The sequence below is a fragment of the Hesperophylax consimilis genome, chromosome 20 (genome assembly GCF_061612785.1).
Source record: "Hesperophylax consimilis isolate HC1 chromosome 20, BYU_Hcon_1.0, whole genome shotgun sequence".
Lineage (NCBI taxonomy): Eukaryota > Metazoa > Arthropoda > Insecta > Trichoptera > Limnephilidae > Hesperophylax > Hesperophylax consimilis.
Genome location: NC_142855.1, coordinates 19,664,399 through 19,680,623, shown reverse-complemented (window position 1 = coordinate 19,680,623; position 16,225 = coordinate 19,664,399). Strand labels below are relative to the sequence as shown.

Below are 16,225 nucleotides of genomic sequence, written 5' to 3'. Positions count from 1 at the left end.
TGATAATAAATAACTAATATTTTCATACATCTTAACACAATTATTATTAACTTTAATTTTAAAAAACTTCAAAATTTTTTTATTGTTGAAAGTTTAAAATATTTTTTAAGTTAATTGTACTATGTTTAAAATCTGTAATGTTTTTTATGAAACTTGTTAATATTATAATCACAACTTAAAGGTTTTTTGTTGTTCAGTTGACCATTTGGGAATAACTCTTAAATAAGCACTTTTGGTGTAGAATTTACATAAGTTTTATATTGCACTTACACTTTTAATATTATTAAAAACAGTTAATTTTTATATTTCAATCTTATTTGGATTTAGAAAGCATGTTTTAAAATATTATTTATTCACTGTTTAGAATGGATATTGTACTTAAGTTATATAACTAATATAACAGTTGTTACAATTGAAGTCCAGCTGAAGGTGGTATATTCCTATAGGTGTTCAGCGGGTGAGGCTTTCTGGTGACCACGGAGAAGATCAACTATCTCTTTGTGTCCCTTCTCTTCAGCCTTGGAGAGAGCTGTGCACCCATTTACGTCCTGCGATGATGTAGTGGCATTGAACTCCAGAAGTAACTTTACAATATTCACATGTCCAGCGAATGCTGCCTCAGACAACGCTGAGCAACCCATTTTAGTCTGAGTGTTTATTTCTGCCCTGCACTCTAGCAGTATGCGTGTCACTTCGTGATGTCCCCACTGTGCAGCGTATATCAGGGCAGTTTTACCATCGCTATCTGCGGAGTTAATATCTGCTCCGGAATTTAGCAACATGCGTGTCACCTCGTGGTATCCCCGCTGTGCAGCGTATATCAGGGCAGTATCGCCATCGCTATTTGCAGAGTTAGTATCTGCTCCGGATTCTAGCAGCATGCGTATCACCTCCTGATGTCCCCGCTGTGCAGCGTATATCAGGGCAGTATCGCCATTGCTATTTGCAGAGTTAGTATCTGCTCCGGAATCTAGCAGCATTCGTGACACCTCGTGGTGTCCTCCCTTTGCAGTCTTTATCAGGGCAGTATTGCCTTTGCCGTCTGCCGAGTTAATAATATTAACCCGTATATCTTGCCAATTTATGGAAGATTTGTTTTCGTACTTTAATGTGATATCATTCTTTTCGAATATTTTCTTATTTTCCAAGTATTTATCGCTTATGTGTTCATAGGTTTCTTCAGATTGATTTAATAAAAAATTAACAATACAAACATACCCCTGTTTTGCTGCCAATTGCAAGGGGGTCCGTCCAACTTTATCATACGATACACAAACTCCTTGTTTTGCAAATAATTTAAACAATGTATGATTTTGTTTACTCGCCGCTAGATTGATGGCAGTATCGCCCTTACCATCAGTGGCAATCAATAAGTAGGCTCGCTCTGTGTCACTTTCCAGGCCACTGAAGATCTTCAGCACAGTCTCGTAGTCATGATATCTCACTGCTGTAATAAATGGCTCAAATATATTTTCTCTTATGTGACGTGTTCTTTCCAAGGCCAGGTTTATATTAGGTAACTGCTGTGCATTTGAAATATATTCTTCAAAATGCATATTTTTGCCACTGATGTCGGCTCCCATATCTAAGAATGTTGCAAGCATTAGTCCTACCATTGACTTGTCCGTGCAACTCCTCACATTTTCAGTTATTTGGTTTACAATATTGGTATTTCCCTCCTTCAAAGCTATGTTCAGCACGGTTCTCCCGGCCTTGTCTCTTGCTGATATACAGGACATATAGGCTTCCTCATATATCTCCAACAATGCATGTACTCTGTTCTTCGGCTGCTATATGCAATGGAGTTTTGTTATTGTCGTGGTAGAATAGCTGACGATGATCAGACCAATGTTGGTACATTATCGGGTGATTTTCCAGTTCTTCGCGAGGTATTGGCGTCGTTTCAAGCTGACTCTCGATGAACATTCTGATTATTTTATAGTTTGGCTTGAGCAAAATTTTACAAAATTCATTTTTAATCATTATGTTATCTTCTTTACTGTTTCTTCCCTGTCTGAGCCATCTGACGAAGAAATCAGCGCAAAAATATTCTTGTAACATGGAAATGAAATGAAAAGTTCCGTCAGTTTTAATTTGGATTAACCCTAGACTGCTTATGTCTTCCAGTTCCTGGTGGGATAGTTCTGTGTCTGAGAAATTTTGCATGACAAACGTGGGGTCAACGTTCTGGAAAGCAAAGACACAATGTTTTTTCATTATTTCTTTAACTACAGCAATTTGAAAGGTAGGAGGTAGCTTCTTCTGCTCAAAATATTTTTTCTTCTTGACTTCAATGAACTGGTTAAACAAGTCAAACAGATTGGTGATTTTGCTTAAGTTTTTAACTTGTTTAGGATACAATACAGCCTGTATGGCCTGCTGGAGGAACACTTCAGCCAGCATACGGATTTGCAGCGGGACGCCCATTAACTTGGCCACGTCAACCCCCAGCACTCCCTCCACCTCATCCCGCAGCTCTCTGGCAAACTTACACAGCCTCTCCTTCTCCAGCTCTCCGTGTTCTGGGAGTTCTAAGGCTAGGTGAGGTAGCCAGAAGTTCACCAAATAATCTTCCTGCTTTTCTCTTGTAATTTCTTCCAGTTTTACCGCAAATTCTCCCAAATCTTTTTCAAGACGTTTTCGTTCATGGACACGTGTGGTGACTACTGTTCGGCACGTTGTAGCCGTTTTTAAATATTTCAAGAGCTCTAACATTTTCACTTGGTATTCCTCAGAAATCTCGTCAAATGCATCGATCAAAACACAAACCTGCCTCGAATTATCAGATTCGAGGCAATGCTGCAATATACTTCTTAACAACTTTTTATCGGTAGGTAAACCCGATGCGTGTATCAAATAATCTGTAACAGATTGCATGTTTAGTCTGATAGGTAATTTTTTGAGACTGTCAGCCTGACCTTTGAAATTGTGGTCAATACTTAATACCCAAATACCTGAGTCTCGAATGAGTTCCGACATGCGCGTCAGGCTGGTGGATTTTCCCATACCGGGATCGGCGGCAATGATGGTCATCTTCTTCTTCATAATGCTGAAGTCTCTTTCCTCGATGGAGTCCCTGTAGTCCATGGTGATGAAGGGGCGAATGGCTTCCAGAGAGCCGTGGGAGTATTGCCAAACCAGACAAGGGTTACCTTCAATCTCAAGCATTTTAAAATAATGTTTGTTGAACAAACCATCTGTATTTATATTTCCGATATTCAATTCGCTAGAATGCTTTTCAATTTGAAAACAATTTTTTGAGAAAAATAAATCCTCATCCTCTTTGGATAATTTGAAGGGTCCAATAAGTGATAATTTATCCACCACATTTTTGAATATAAATAAATCCTTATCTCCGCTGAACTGAACGAATTCATTCATGGATTTAATGATAAATCGACTATTTAACTTCCTGGATATGTAAACATTTCCATTGTAAACTTCGTTCAGGGAGAAGCCTTCAGCGGATAAACGGAACCAATATATTAGTCTATCTGACTCCTCTCGACACTTTTCCAGAAAGAGGTCCGGTCCATCTTCCTCGGTGGTGAGTATCCTCCCCCGCGCAGACTCCAGCCCCTCCCAGTAGTCCTGGCTGAGCTGCTCTGGATCGCTGATCACCAGCAGTGGTAAACTGGCCCCACTCCTCTCCAGTAGTGCCGTCAGCCTCTCCCTGTCTACTAGTTTGTTCCCCTTCGAATAGAGAATATGTAATTCGCAAAGTCTCGGAAGGTTGTTTGGGATTGTTTCTATGCTCAGGTTGTACATTGCGAGGTCCATCAAAATGGGTGAAATCAGTTGATTTATTTTCTCGTTGGGAGTTTCACAGTCATTTCCCAGTAAAAGATCGAGGCTGAGCGTTTCTTCACCTATGGTAATTACATCTCTGGAGAATATTCTTTTTCTAGACGAAGGAGTTAGGTCTTCTAGTTTAAATGTTTCCACAGTCTTAGTTTCAACGGTTGGTTCATATTCGTTATATGATGTTGTATCAATTGGTTGCGATAGAATAATCACAAGTTTCTTGCCGTTGAACTTTTCTAAATGTTTTAATATTGGTCTAAATTGGCTAGTGATTATACTTGTAGATTCAAAATTGAGAATGATCAGGTTAGTAATGTTAACATCGGTCTCGCTTAAGCCTTCGAAATCTACAAACTTAACTAAAGTTGGCAAATGTTTCCAACTCAATATAGTGTGATATTTTTCTTTCAAGTATTTTGCGTCCAATGTTGGGCTTTTCATGAGAATCAATATACTGTACAATCTGGCGACTTGAAATTCAAAATCACTAGTCACAATTATTTGTAAAACACGTTTAGAAGATTCCAAGAATGACTTCAACCCCAAGGTGTCCTCGCAGTCCAGGATATCAGGCAAGGTGTGGAGGTAGGCCAGGCTAGCCATATGCAATGGGGCTGACTTTATACTCTGCTTCTGTAAATGCATGGCTTCCATGGTCTCTGCGGGAAACCACCGCAATAGTTCTTTAGTTAAACGAATAACATTTTCTAAATGTTCCCTCGAATCACAAGTAATAGTGTTCCTTCTTGAATTAATCTCAAATGGTGGGAAATCTATTTTTTTAAGTTTTTGATCGAGGAGAAATTTTTCAATTTCAGTTTTTTTTATTATCGTATTGTTTTGAAAAAAGCTCCAATTTTGTATAAATTTAAGCTCTTCTGTGGAAAATACCCCGAGCTGGCATACATTTAACAGTGATTTAACAGTGCTGTATGGTAAGATTGGTGTTTCTTTTGAGTGCTTGCCACATTCAGGATCGATTTGAAGTTTACTTCCCTTCAAGTGGTGTCCAGTAAAGTATGTTATGTCCAGTTGCCTGGTTAACGTGGATCCGTCATACTGTATATTGTAATCTCTGCAAATGTTCATCAGCATTTCCTCAACCCCCGGGCTGTCGAAGGCCAGGGAATGCGCGTGGAGGCCTTCTTCGGGGCTGTCAATCTTACAAAAGCCACTGCCCTTCCTCTTGAGGTATTTGACTGTCATGGCTGTAACTGCGGCCAACCACCCCCCGAGGCTGCACCCCGTGATGGATATTACGAAACGGCTGCCATGTTGTTTATTAGTTTTCAGAATTACTTGTTTAATATTATCTGCAAATGACACCGCTGAGCTCATCCATCTTGTTGATTTGTAACCGATAATACCTTTAATGTCAGCCCCGAGTGCTCCAACATCCGCTCCTCTATGTGCAATAACAATCTGCTGCTGCGAAGGGTTCCAAAACGCACAGCCGAAGTATCCGGTTGTCCAGTTGTTCTGTGCGGTGGTCAGCAGGTACCACCCTTCGGGCAGGTCTAGCTCCTCCAAACAATCCGAACTCGCCAGATTTGCAAAGGATTCCATAACTTCGTTATTAGGATGTGGTTCCAAACCCATTTTATTTGTGTTGTCATCAATGCGCTGATAAAATTGAAGAGTTTCCTGCAAGTTGGTTGCGCTATAAGCCAATCTCGCGTCCGCCTGCATCTTGACTAGATGGAAATGTTTTTCAACTGGCAACTGGCAACTGATGAATGAATCTGTGAATGATTAATGAATGAATATTGCGGAACTGCATTTATGTAAAAGAACACTGAGTTAATTTTATACAAATTAACTTCACCCAAATTCCCTATAATATTTAATATGTCCAACTCCAGTAAGATATATGTTTTTTAACACTGATCACACACGGAGAAAACTTACTGTTAATTTATTAAAAATCTGGTCAAGTTATTCGTTTTCCAGTTAAGAACGGGACTGCAATAATGAATGCATTGACAGAGTTCCTAACAAAGTATCAGTTAAAAACTAATGTTTTATGAGGACAGCGGAACATGTATTAATACAAATATTGATATTGTCGCATTCAGTCATGATTTTCATTAGGATAAGAACACATGTTCTCGATACATTCTCAATGACTAATATTTTAACAGGAAGTTGGCATGCTGTCACTTTTTTAACAGGCTCATTTTTCTCCGTGTAAATGTGATCTGTACTAAATTACATGAAAATATATATTGATTGAATTTTTTTTCAATTATTTAGTAAAAAATATAACAAAGTATTGGACAAATACACTAAAAAAACACCCGGGTATGGTTTTAATTTGTAAATCTCGAAGCCTTGTAGAAAAGACCTAAATGTTTTTCAATTTATAGGTAGGTACATAGGAACTTTTGTCAACATGAAATTTAAATTTATTGAAATAAGTGTTTTTCAATACACTCTTCTGTAATTTTATATACTAGCAGATAAAACCCCTTTACCGAGGGCGTTTTGCTGCTAGGTCCTGCAGGCGGTTCTTAAATGTTAAATTTATTAAAGCTCCCTGATATTGCTCCTTTTAGGTATAACGGTGATTATTATAATTTACACATATTCATTTTTCTATATTTTCTCATATCCTAATAAAAACCATTTCTGAATGCCTAAAAAGTGTATGTATGTCGTGGTAACCAGATAAATCATCACAATGATAATTCATCACATCTTTAAAAAGTTATATAAAGTCATGGAAAGTGATGAAACAAAAACGGTATTAACTGGGTTATGTAGGTTAGGTTAGGTTAAAAAAAAAGTTTCATCGTTTCTAATGACTTTATATGACTTTTTAAAAGTGTGTTGAATTGTCACTGTGTTGAGTTATCATGGAACCGTTTGTCGTATAACTTCTACTAAGTAAAAAAACTCCCATTTACTAAGAAAACTACTACCAACCAGAACTTATGAGACGAAATTAAACGCCGAGCGCTAAAATTCGCACCTTAGCTGTGATTCCCTATTGCTTTAATATGTTTAATCAAATTGGTTTGAGAGCTCTAAAACTCCATGAATACCATTTAAAATATATAATATATCGTTATATAGCTCAACTTTTCTAACTTCAGAGCGACCTCTGATAACGAGCACCTTCTATAACGAGTAATTCGCATAACGAGCAAAACAGATGATTCGTATAACGATTAATCGTATAACGATTCGTATAACGATTAACGTATAATCGATTTTTTTTTTTAAATATTTCAATTGATTAATACATTTTTGATAATTGATGTACTTTATCAGAATTGTTTGTATTAGGTATGTTGTTATGTATTTTTCTGTTATGGTTTGTTTTGTCGTTATTTTATTGGTCAATGACATAACTACTCTGATCACTGTCATATATGTATGTATAAAGACTGTTTATAACGCTAATAAATAAAATAAAAAAAATAAAATAAAATAAAAAAATAAAATAAAAATAAAATAACGAGTGACGCAGAAAGGACAAGTCCCATCTTCTCGTCACTCACTTGTGAGCCGGGACTAACGCGCTAGTGCGTCTCCGGTTAGCACTCGTTCCGCTAGCACGTTAGTGTCGCATGTGATCACACATTTTTTCAAACACATTTGTGTTCAGACATTATTTGTAATTTTGTCTGTGCAATAACCCTTGGACAAATGTCCCTGAAGAAAAGATAAAAAGAAGACAGCTATAAGAGAAAAAAGGTAATTGTAAAAATAAAACGTAAAATCATTGAAAAGCGAGAACGAGGTTTGAGCGTGGCTGATCTAGCGAGCACATTCAATCGATCTACATCAAAGAATTGCACTATCCTCAAGAACAAGGATTAAATTAAGAAGAGAGATGCTATGATGGATGCAAAACCACTCCGTTTCTCCAGCCTATGGACCAGCAGGTTATTTCTAACTTTAAGAAACTCTCCACTAAAAGACTCTTCAAGCGTTGTTTTGAGGTGATTGAACGGACTCACTCACTCTCACTCCCAGTTTTGGAAAGATCACTTTCACATCGTCACTTGCCTCAAGATGATTGACAAGGTGTGGGAAGGGATTTGCAAGAGGGCCCTCACTTCTGCTTGGAAGAAGCTTTGGCCAAAGAGCGTTGTCGTATGTCATTTTGAGTGGTTTGAAACAGTACCCGCGAAGTTTACAGTCAACGAGTTGCATTGTGTTTCACAGCAAGAAGTTAAGAGTTTGTTAGTGGCTGATGAAGAATTAGCAGAGCAACAATCTTCTGGCACAATAAGAAAAATGGGAAACTGTTTCTCCCTAATAAGGAGGTGGCTATGCGTTCTACAAATGGTAATGCTGTGTCACATTTTCACCATATTTTAAAGTGTCGGCAAAAACAAATGTCTCTAGACAGCTTTCTAGTAAAAAATAAAGAATTATTTGTCATAAATTCATAAATAATAATACAGTTTACAATAAAAGATATAAATTTGTTTTAGACCACTTTAATTTTAATTGTACTCTACCGGTTTCGAGAGTTTTAATATTCTCCTGATGAAGGAAGGGTGCTTCCGAAACCGGTAAAGTACAATTAAAATTAAAGTGGTCTAAAACAAATTTATATCTTTTATTGTAAATTATGACGAGCCACAAAGTAAATGCTTATTACAAATAAATAATACAGTTTATTATTTTTTGCAAATCGAAATCACATTTCAGGTTGTTACGCTTCTTAACAATTTATAAGTTTGTAATTTATTTCAGGTTGTTACGCTTCTTAAAAATTTATAAGTTTGTAATTTATTTTAATAAACGTTAAAAATAAAAATGAAATGAATATTTTTTGGCATGGAACGCATTATAGTATTTTACATGGATTAATATAGGAACAATTGTTTCTCTTAACGGGTGTTTCACATAACAAGTAAGATTCTGGAACGAATTAAATTCGTTATGTCTGTGTATTAAATCGAAAGGTAGAAATTCCCAAAATAGTCGGTTCCTTGGAAAAATAATTTCAGGCAATCCGGTAGCAGGAATATCAGAAGTTCTATTTGACTTTGGAAAAGTTATGTTTGGTTGGACGTTTATCTTTTTGATTTTGTCATTCGAAGTTTACAAATTTTTCATGTTGAGAAGTGTTTATTTTTCCGAAAAAAAATTCTACAGGGAAAATCAGAAATTTTGTATGAAAATGGGTTGGGAAATTGTGTAAATATTTTCTTTCAACAAAAAAATGTATTAATGTCACCAAAAACACTTTCCAAAAATGCAATTAATTGCTTAAACGGTAACCCGAGGAAAATCTGGGCCGAAATAAAAAAATCTGATTAGGAAAACCGCAACAAAGTTTCGATAAAACAATTCTTTGATAACGCAATGAGAAGTCTAGGAGACACAATCTTGAATATGATAAATTTGTCACATTTGTAAATGAAATACAAAACATAAGAAACAATTGTGCATTCTTAAATCTCCCGAAATATACAACTTCTCCCAAAAAGGTGATAAAAATTATTAATGATATGGATATTACAAAGTCAGAAGGAAAGATCAAGCTAATTGATAATGGTGTAATTCCGGTTTTGACTAAATTAATAATTAACCTCTTCGTAAATGAAGATCTCATGCAGGAAGACCTTAAAATATCCTTTGTCAGACCTAGGTATATAAATCAGGAAACGACAAAGAGTGTATTGATAAAATTATTGAGAGATCCATCATAAACCAAATGCAGAATTTTATAGAAAAACATAGAATTTGAAATCCGTACAATATGGATTTCAAAAAGAAAAAAGTACTGAACAATTACTTTCTAAATTCATAGACCAAATAAACTAAAGACTAAATTCATAGACCAAATAAACTAAAGACTAAATTCATAGACCAAATAAACTAAAGACTAAATTCATAGACCAAATAAACTAAAGACTAATTTCATAGACCAAATAAACTAAAGACTAAATTTATAGACCAAATAAACTAAAGACTAAATTCATAGACCAAATAAACTAAAGACTAAATTCATAGACCAAATAAACTAAAGACTAAATTCATAGACTAAATAAACTAAAGACTAAATTCATAGACTTTAAAAATGCCTTTGACACATTGGACTACGAAGCGCTTAAACGCACAACAATGTGGAATTTGCTATCAGTGGTCTCGTAAATAATTGGTTCAAAAATTATTTTTTAATCCGAAAAATTAAAGTTAAAATTGACGGGTAATTAAAGTTAACAAATACTGGAGTAGCGGCAGGGTCAATCTTGGGGCCTTAAAGTTATAAAATGCAAGTTTTGCTCCATGTTTGCGGACAACACTTGCATATGCGCCGACAGGAATCCACAAAAAAATGAGGAATTTCTGCAAACAGATATAAATAATATATTCAAATGGTCCCACGACAGCGGTATTATTGTTGATACAAAAAAATAAATGTATGCTTATGCAAGTCATCATAATAAGAAAATGAATATAAAAAGTCAAACGTTGGCATACAAAAAACCAATCTTTGCAATGTAAATGGCCAAACATAATAAAAATTGTACCAATATACATATCTTGGTCGTACAATAGATGTCAACTTTAACTGGTCAAACCACATTGATAATATATAACCTCAAACGGTTGAATTCTACAGTCCAATAATAAAAAAACATCCATCTATATCAGAGGTTCCCAAACTTTTTTGCCCCGTAGACCACTTGCCAAATATATTTTTTTCCGTAGACCCCCTGCCTGCCGAATATTGAATTTTCCTAAAACTATTAACGTCCCATGTGATAATCATTTCTCTTTTTCGTAAGAAGATTCCCTTACCTTGCCTGTCCAACAACCGGGTAGCGGGTATAGTTTGACCGGTCAGTGGTTGAGTGGGCATAGCGCTTGGGTCTCACCCGAGCGTCGCGTGTTCGATTCCTCGGCTGGCTAAGTCCTCCATCACAACACAAGCAACATTTTCGGCTTTCTGTGGTGGTAGTAGAAGATTTTCAAACATTGTTGGGTTATTCGTAACCCGGGAATGTTTGTCTTTCTTTTTTAAAAAATAAAAAAAAAAAATTAAAAAAAAAAAAAAAAGTTCCTCTGTCTTTAAGTTGTGCAGACAGGGGCGCCCTTGTGAGGTATTTCACCAAATGAAAATGAAGCAGGATAAGCAACGGGAATTTCTTTCTGTAGCTGGCCCTACAGAACTGCCCCTTAAGTTCTTTGTTAGTGCTTATTCCGGTCAGTTCTTCTTGTCATATGATATACGATTCTTCAACATTCCATTTCCACAGTCAAAATGTCCTTAAACTTAGTTTTGAAGTCTGTGTGAAGTACATTTAAATTTTGAACGTCATTATTACCCTGGACGTTTTTCAAAAACAAGTTGGGAATCTAGGAAAATTCGCTACTTCGATTTGCAATGTTTTGCTTGAATATATTAATACTGACAAGAAAAGGAATGTATAATTTTATTTATATACCTACCTCAATAAACAACTTTACGAAATATCAAATAAGTAATTTCTCAGTCTATTATATTTGTGTTAGGTCTATTGTGTCATTTACGGAACTCCTAAATATTGACTTAAGGTAAATGGGGGTCCGCTCGTATGTACCCCCATTTGAATCTCGTGGACCCCCAAATTTTTTTCTCGCTGACATAGAACCCTTTGGGAACCTCTGATCTACATCAACAAAATTGAACTTCTACAAAGCAGACTATAGTCAAATTTTCAATCTTTTGTCTTCTACTCACTGTAAGTACTGTAAGATCTAAGTTAACCGATGAGCATCTTAAAGCTCTTTTAACAACTACAAACTATCGTTAAACTGAAACTGACGATAGTTTTTACATAAATCCCATTAGTATTTTATATGTTTATGTGTTAGTTAGATTCATTACAATTGTTACTATGCTTTAGTTAAGTCTTCTGCCTATTATACTAAACTTATCATTCTGAGTTTTTTATCCACCTTATCACAATCACAATTAAAACAATAAGATTGGGTCATAAGATGTCGCGGGCCGTAGTTTGGAGACCCCTGTACTAGACTTACATATTTCAAATTAGAGAGTGTAGTTAAAATACGAAAAATAAATGACCTCTTAATGCTTTACAGAATTGTGAATAATCAAGTAGATAGTAACATAGTCCATCAAATCAAGTTAAACGCCAGGCCCAAATTTACAAGAAACCTTCACATATTTTGGACCGAAATTTTTGTTAATAACACTGGTTATTTTAATCCTATGTCTAGAATGTCTCGATCATACAACGATATTGCTAAAATACATGGTTGCATATATATGTTCGTAAATAATACAACTTGTTTCAAAAGATATCTACACGATATCTGTACCTAAAAAAAAAAATTTAAAAATGTATTGTTTGTTGATTTTGTATTTTTTTTTAACAGAAAGACAAACATTCCCGGGTTACGAATAACCTGACAATATTTGAAAATCTCCTACTACCACCACAGTAAGCAGAAAATGTTGCTTGTGTTGTGATGGAGGACTTAGCCAGCCGAGGAATTGAACACACTACGCCTGGGTGGGACCCAAACGCGATGTCAACTCAGCCACCAACCGGCCTTATCTAAATATGTTATGATATTTTCTATTATATACCTAATTTAAAGATATTTTTAAAATTATTGTGTCTTGTAATTTTAAGCTTTGTACAAAAAATTACTGATATTGTTGTGTTTCCTTCAGTGAATGTGCAAATGTGATTGCTGCATTGCTAGTCTAGGGACATTTATATTTAAATGTAAATTCATTTTATAGTAACCACAAGAATATACTTTAAATGTCCTGTTTTTGTCTCAATTAAAATAAAATAAAACAAAATAAAAATACCTACATGCCGTAAACAAATACCTAGTCCTGTAATCCATACCTACATGCCGTAAACAAGTTGTTCATAGTAAAACTTAAAATACCTACAACTTTTAATGTTAAGTATTACAAAAAAGTTAATGATCATAATATTATGTTAAGTATTTCTTTGCAAAAAAATAAAAATGAAATTTAAAAAAGAGGTTTCTTACAATCAAACTGATTGCTCAGTTTTGTAATATTTGTATAAAATACAATATTGTACATACAGTAACTGAAAAAACAGTAAAAAAAAACAAACGAGGGGTTTTTTCACAAAGAGAAAATACATGTCTAAAAATCTTTTTTTTTTCGTGAGCCTTTTTTAAGTAAATAATTAGGGTTAATATTTAATGATAATCTAAAAATGCAATTATAATTTTTTTTACAGTATTTACTAACCAATAGAAATAGCATATATTTTTTTCGTATAATCCACCTCACTAGGCTGAGCCTGTTTCAAGGTGGCGGGAGTTTAATCTAATTATAATTTATAAAATTCACACATGATCAGAGATATATATAAAAAAAAAAAAAAAAAAATATATAAATAAAAAAGATATATAGTAAGGGAGATAAATAAAAAAAAAACATAAGAAAGAAATGAAGATACAAATAAATGAATGAGAACAAAAGAGAAAAATACAAGCGTCTTAGATATATACCTGTTGCCAGGTCTTTTTCAATTAAATTGGACATTTTTGGAGCCAGATTATGAAAATGTCTTTGTTCATAGGTGGCATTTATCTTCGGGGTCATGTGTTGATGTCTGTTTCTTTGTTCGATGTCTTTTTGGTAATATAGAGTTACAATGTTTATGTACTATGTTCTATGTACTATGTGCTGTACTATGTTCAGTACTGTGAAGTCCTAAAATAACTGTATTGCCGAGAATCTATAAGGTTTTTTTGTGTCGGTCTAATGCGTAATATATTGTTTTTAAAGTCTTCGATTGCATTATGTTTCATATATATCCTTAAAGAAATATATAAAAGTTTTCTAACTTTACCCGCTGTTTTATTTATGTGTTCTGTCCATCTAAAATAGTTGTCAATGTAAATGACTAAGTATTTAATTACCTGGGTAACACAGGTTAATGGGTTCCATAAGCAGTTTTTTTTAGATGTGCAGTCATGTTTTCATCGAGTCTTGGTTCGTCAGGGATCTATGCTAAATGTCATTTACTTTGTTTTGTCTGTATTTAGTGTCAGCATATTATTGTCTAACCAATATTTAATCTTGTTGATTCCTTCAGTTGCTTTTTTATAAACACTTGTCCAAGAATCCGAAGTAAAAACAAGAACAGTGTCATCCGCAAAGCAAATAACATCTCCGCTAATGTCTAACTGACACAATATATGTGGTAAAAACAGGATGGATCCTAATGTACTTCCTTGGGGAAGTTATGTATCTAGTGAGGCTTGTTATATTGTCTACATTTAGTGAGTGGCTGCGGTAAGTTATATATGATTTGAACCAGTTATAAGCGATTTTTTAGTACATATTTTTTCCAGTATTTTAAAAAAGAAAAGAAAAAAAGCCTTTCTCAGATCCAGAAATAGCCATTCAACTTTTTTTGGTCAAATTTTTTTTAGAATGGTCGATGTTATTTTTAAGATTGCATCTTGTATTCCCATGTTCTTTCAAAACCATTCTGATTTTCTGATAAGATTTTATGTTTGTCGAAGTAGTCTACACATTGGATTTTCACTAGATATTTGAGTACTTTAGTGAGCACATTTAAAATTGAGATAGGCCTGTAGTTTGTCTCCGGATTTGTAAATAGGCAAATGTAAATGGTAATGTTTGCACTTTTAAAATGGCTGGGGAATATGCCGCTAGTGATACTGAGATTACAGATGTATGTGAAGGGAAGAGCAATTTGATATTTCATTTCTTTTATAAGTTTCGTGTTAATTAACTGTTGATATCTCTATTATACTAAAATAAAGTCGCTATCTACGTCTATCTGTTTGTGCGCTTAGTTCTTCGAAATTACGCAATGGATTTTAATAGGGTTTCCACGATCATTTAGAAAATTTCTTCCGAAAGGTTTATGCATATAATACATTAATATTATACTTTTAGAAAGTAGAGAAAATTCGTGCAACGCCGGGTACACATCAGCTACTGATGAATAATAACAAAACTATATTATTTTATGAGAAGCGATCTTTATAAAAAAATTTCAAATGTGCGAATTTTGACAAAAGAGATATACTCGTATACCCACTCGTATCCATATTTGAAAAGTGCGAATTTAGACAGACTAATGAGATATACTCGTATACCAACTCCTAAGCATATTTGAAACAAAAAATTTCTCATACGTTTTAGTTCTACAATAAAATTACTGTTTTTGATCAAAACAAAATATTATTTTTGCGTTATCTTCCAAAGAACCTAATTCCACCTAAAATATAATAATAAAAATCCTTAATTAAAATTTTAAAATATAATAGGTACCTACCGTTCCTTATTATGTCCAAAGTATTTAAAAACCAAACATGTGGTTGAGAATGAAAGTATCTTATTTTATATAACTGGTGGCTTACTGAGATATACATTGAAATAATAATATATATCTACCTACTAACTTCACTTTTATAGATGTAGGATGTAGATATGCAGAAATTTGTCAACAATTATCATTTTCTATTATACATAAAGCAGGTAAATACAGGGTGTAAATACGTACTTGACTTACTTTAACCAATGATTAAAGTGCGTCCCTTAACAACCTGTATATAGATTTTAGAAAATCATTCTTGGCAAACCAAATTCAAGACAAATCAATACATAGAATAGGAATAAAATAAGGTAAAAATGTATTTTTGTGAAGACGCTCCTCGAGTAGTAAAATGAAATAGATTTGGGATTTGAACCCGCCAACTCAGATCCGCATTGCAGTCGATTTGTAGTCGAGGCTCTTCAAGATAAAGAAGTCGTTAAAATATGCTTACCGAAAGCGGCGGCTCGTTGCACCTGTGCTCGCTCCGTCTTTTAATGCGGATTGGGTGGATGTCCTGGAAGTTCTCTCAATCACCAACGAAGCACTTTCTGGAAACGTGATGTTCGTATGTTGTCAGTCCGCTGCGCCGTGGATTTACACTTTTAATGCGGATTGGATGGATATCCTGGAAGTTCTCTCAATCACCAACGAAGCGCTTTCTGGAAACGTGATGTTCGTATGTTGTCAGTCCGCTGCGCCGTGGATTTACACTTTTAATGCGGATTGGATGGATATCCTGGAAGTTCTCTCAATCACCAACGAAGCGCTTTCTGGAAACGTGATGTTCGTATGTTGTCAGTCCGCTGCGCCGTGGATTTACACTTTTAATGCGGATTGGATGGATATCCTGGAAGTTCTCTCAATCACCAACGAAGCGCTTTCTGGAAACGTGATGTTCGTATGTTGTCAGTCCGCTGCGCCGTGGATTTACACTTTTAATGCGGATTGGATGGATATCCTGGAAGTTCTCTCAATCACCAACGAAGCGCTTTCTGGAAACGTGATGTTCGTATGTTGTCAGTCCGCTGCGCCGTGGATTTACACTTTTAATGCGGATTGGATGGATATCCTGGAAGTTCTCTCAATCACCAACG

The 16,225-nt window shown here is 34.9% G+C and overlaps 2 protein-coding genes across 2 annotated transcripts; both read right to left on the bottom strand.

The window, feature by feature from the left end:
• Window positions 1-125: 125 nt before the first annotated feature.
• Window positions 126-1,739, bottom strand: LOC149414289 (uncharacterized). The gene has a single exon (XM_089643712.1). The coding sequence runs from the start codon at window positions 1,737-1,739 to the stop codon at window positions 441-443; it is 1,299 nt and encodes a 432-aa protein (XP_089499838.1). The 3' UTR covers window positions 126-440.
• A 2-nt stretch (window positions 1,740-1,741) lies between these two features.
• LOC149414288 (uncharacterized) lies at window positions 1,742-15,644 on the bottom strand. The gene is made up of 2 exons (XM_089643710.1): window positions 15,583-15,644; window positions 1,742-5,546 (listed from the first exon to the last, which is right to left on the bottom strand). The coding sequence occupies exon 2, from the start codon at window positions 5,491-5,493 to the stop codon at window positions 1,750-1,752; it is 3,744 nt and encodes a 1,247-aa protein (XP_089499836.1). The 5' UTR covers window positions 5,494-5,546; window positions 15,583-15,644; the 3' UTR covers window positions 1,742-1,749.
• Window positions 15,645-16,225: the final 581 nt, after the last annotated feature.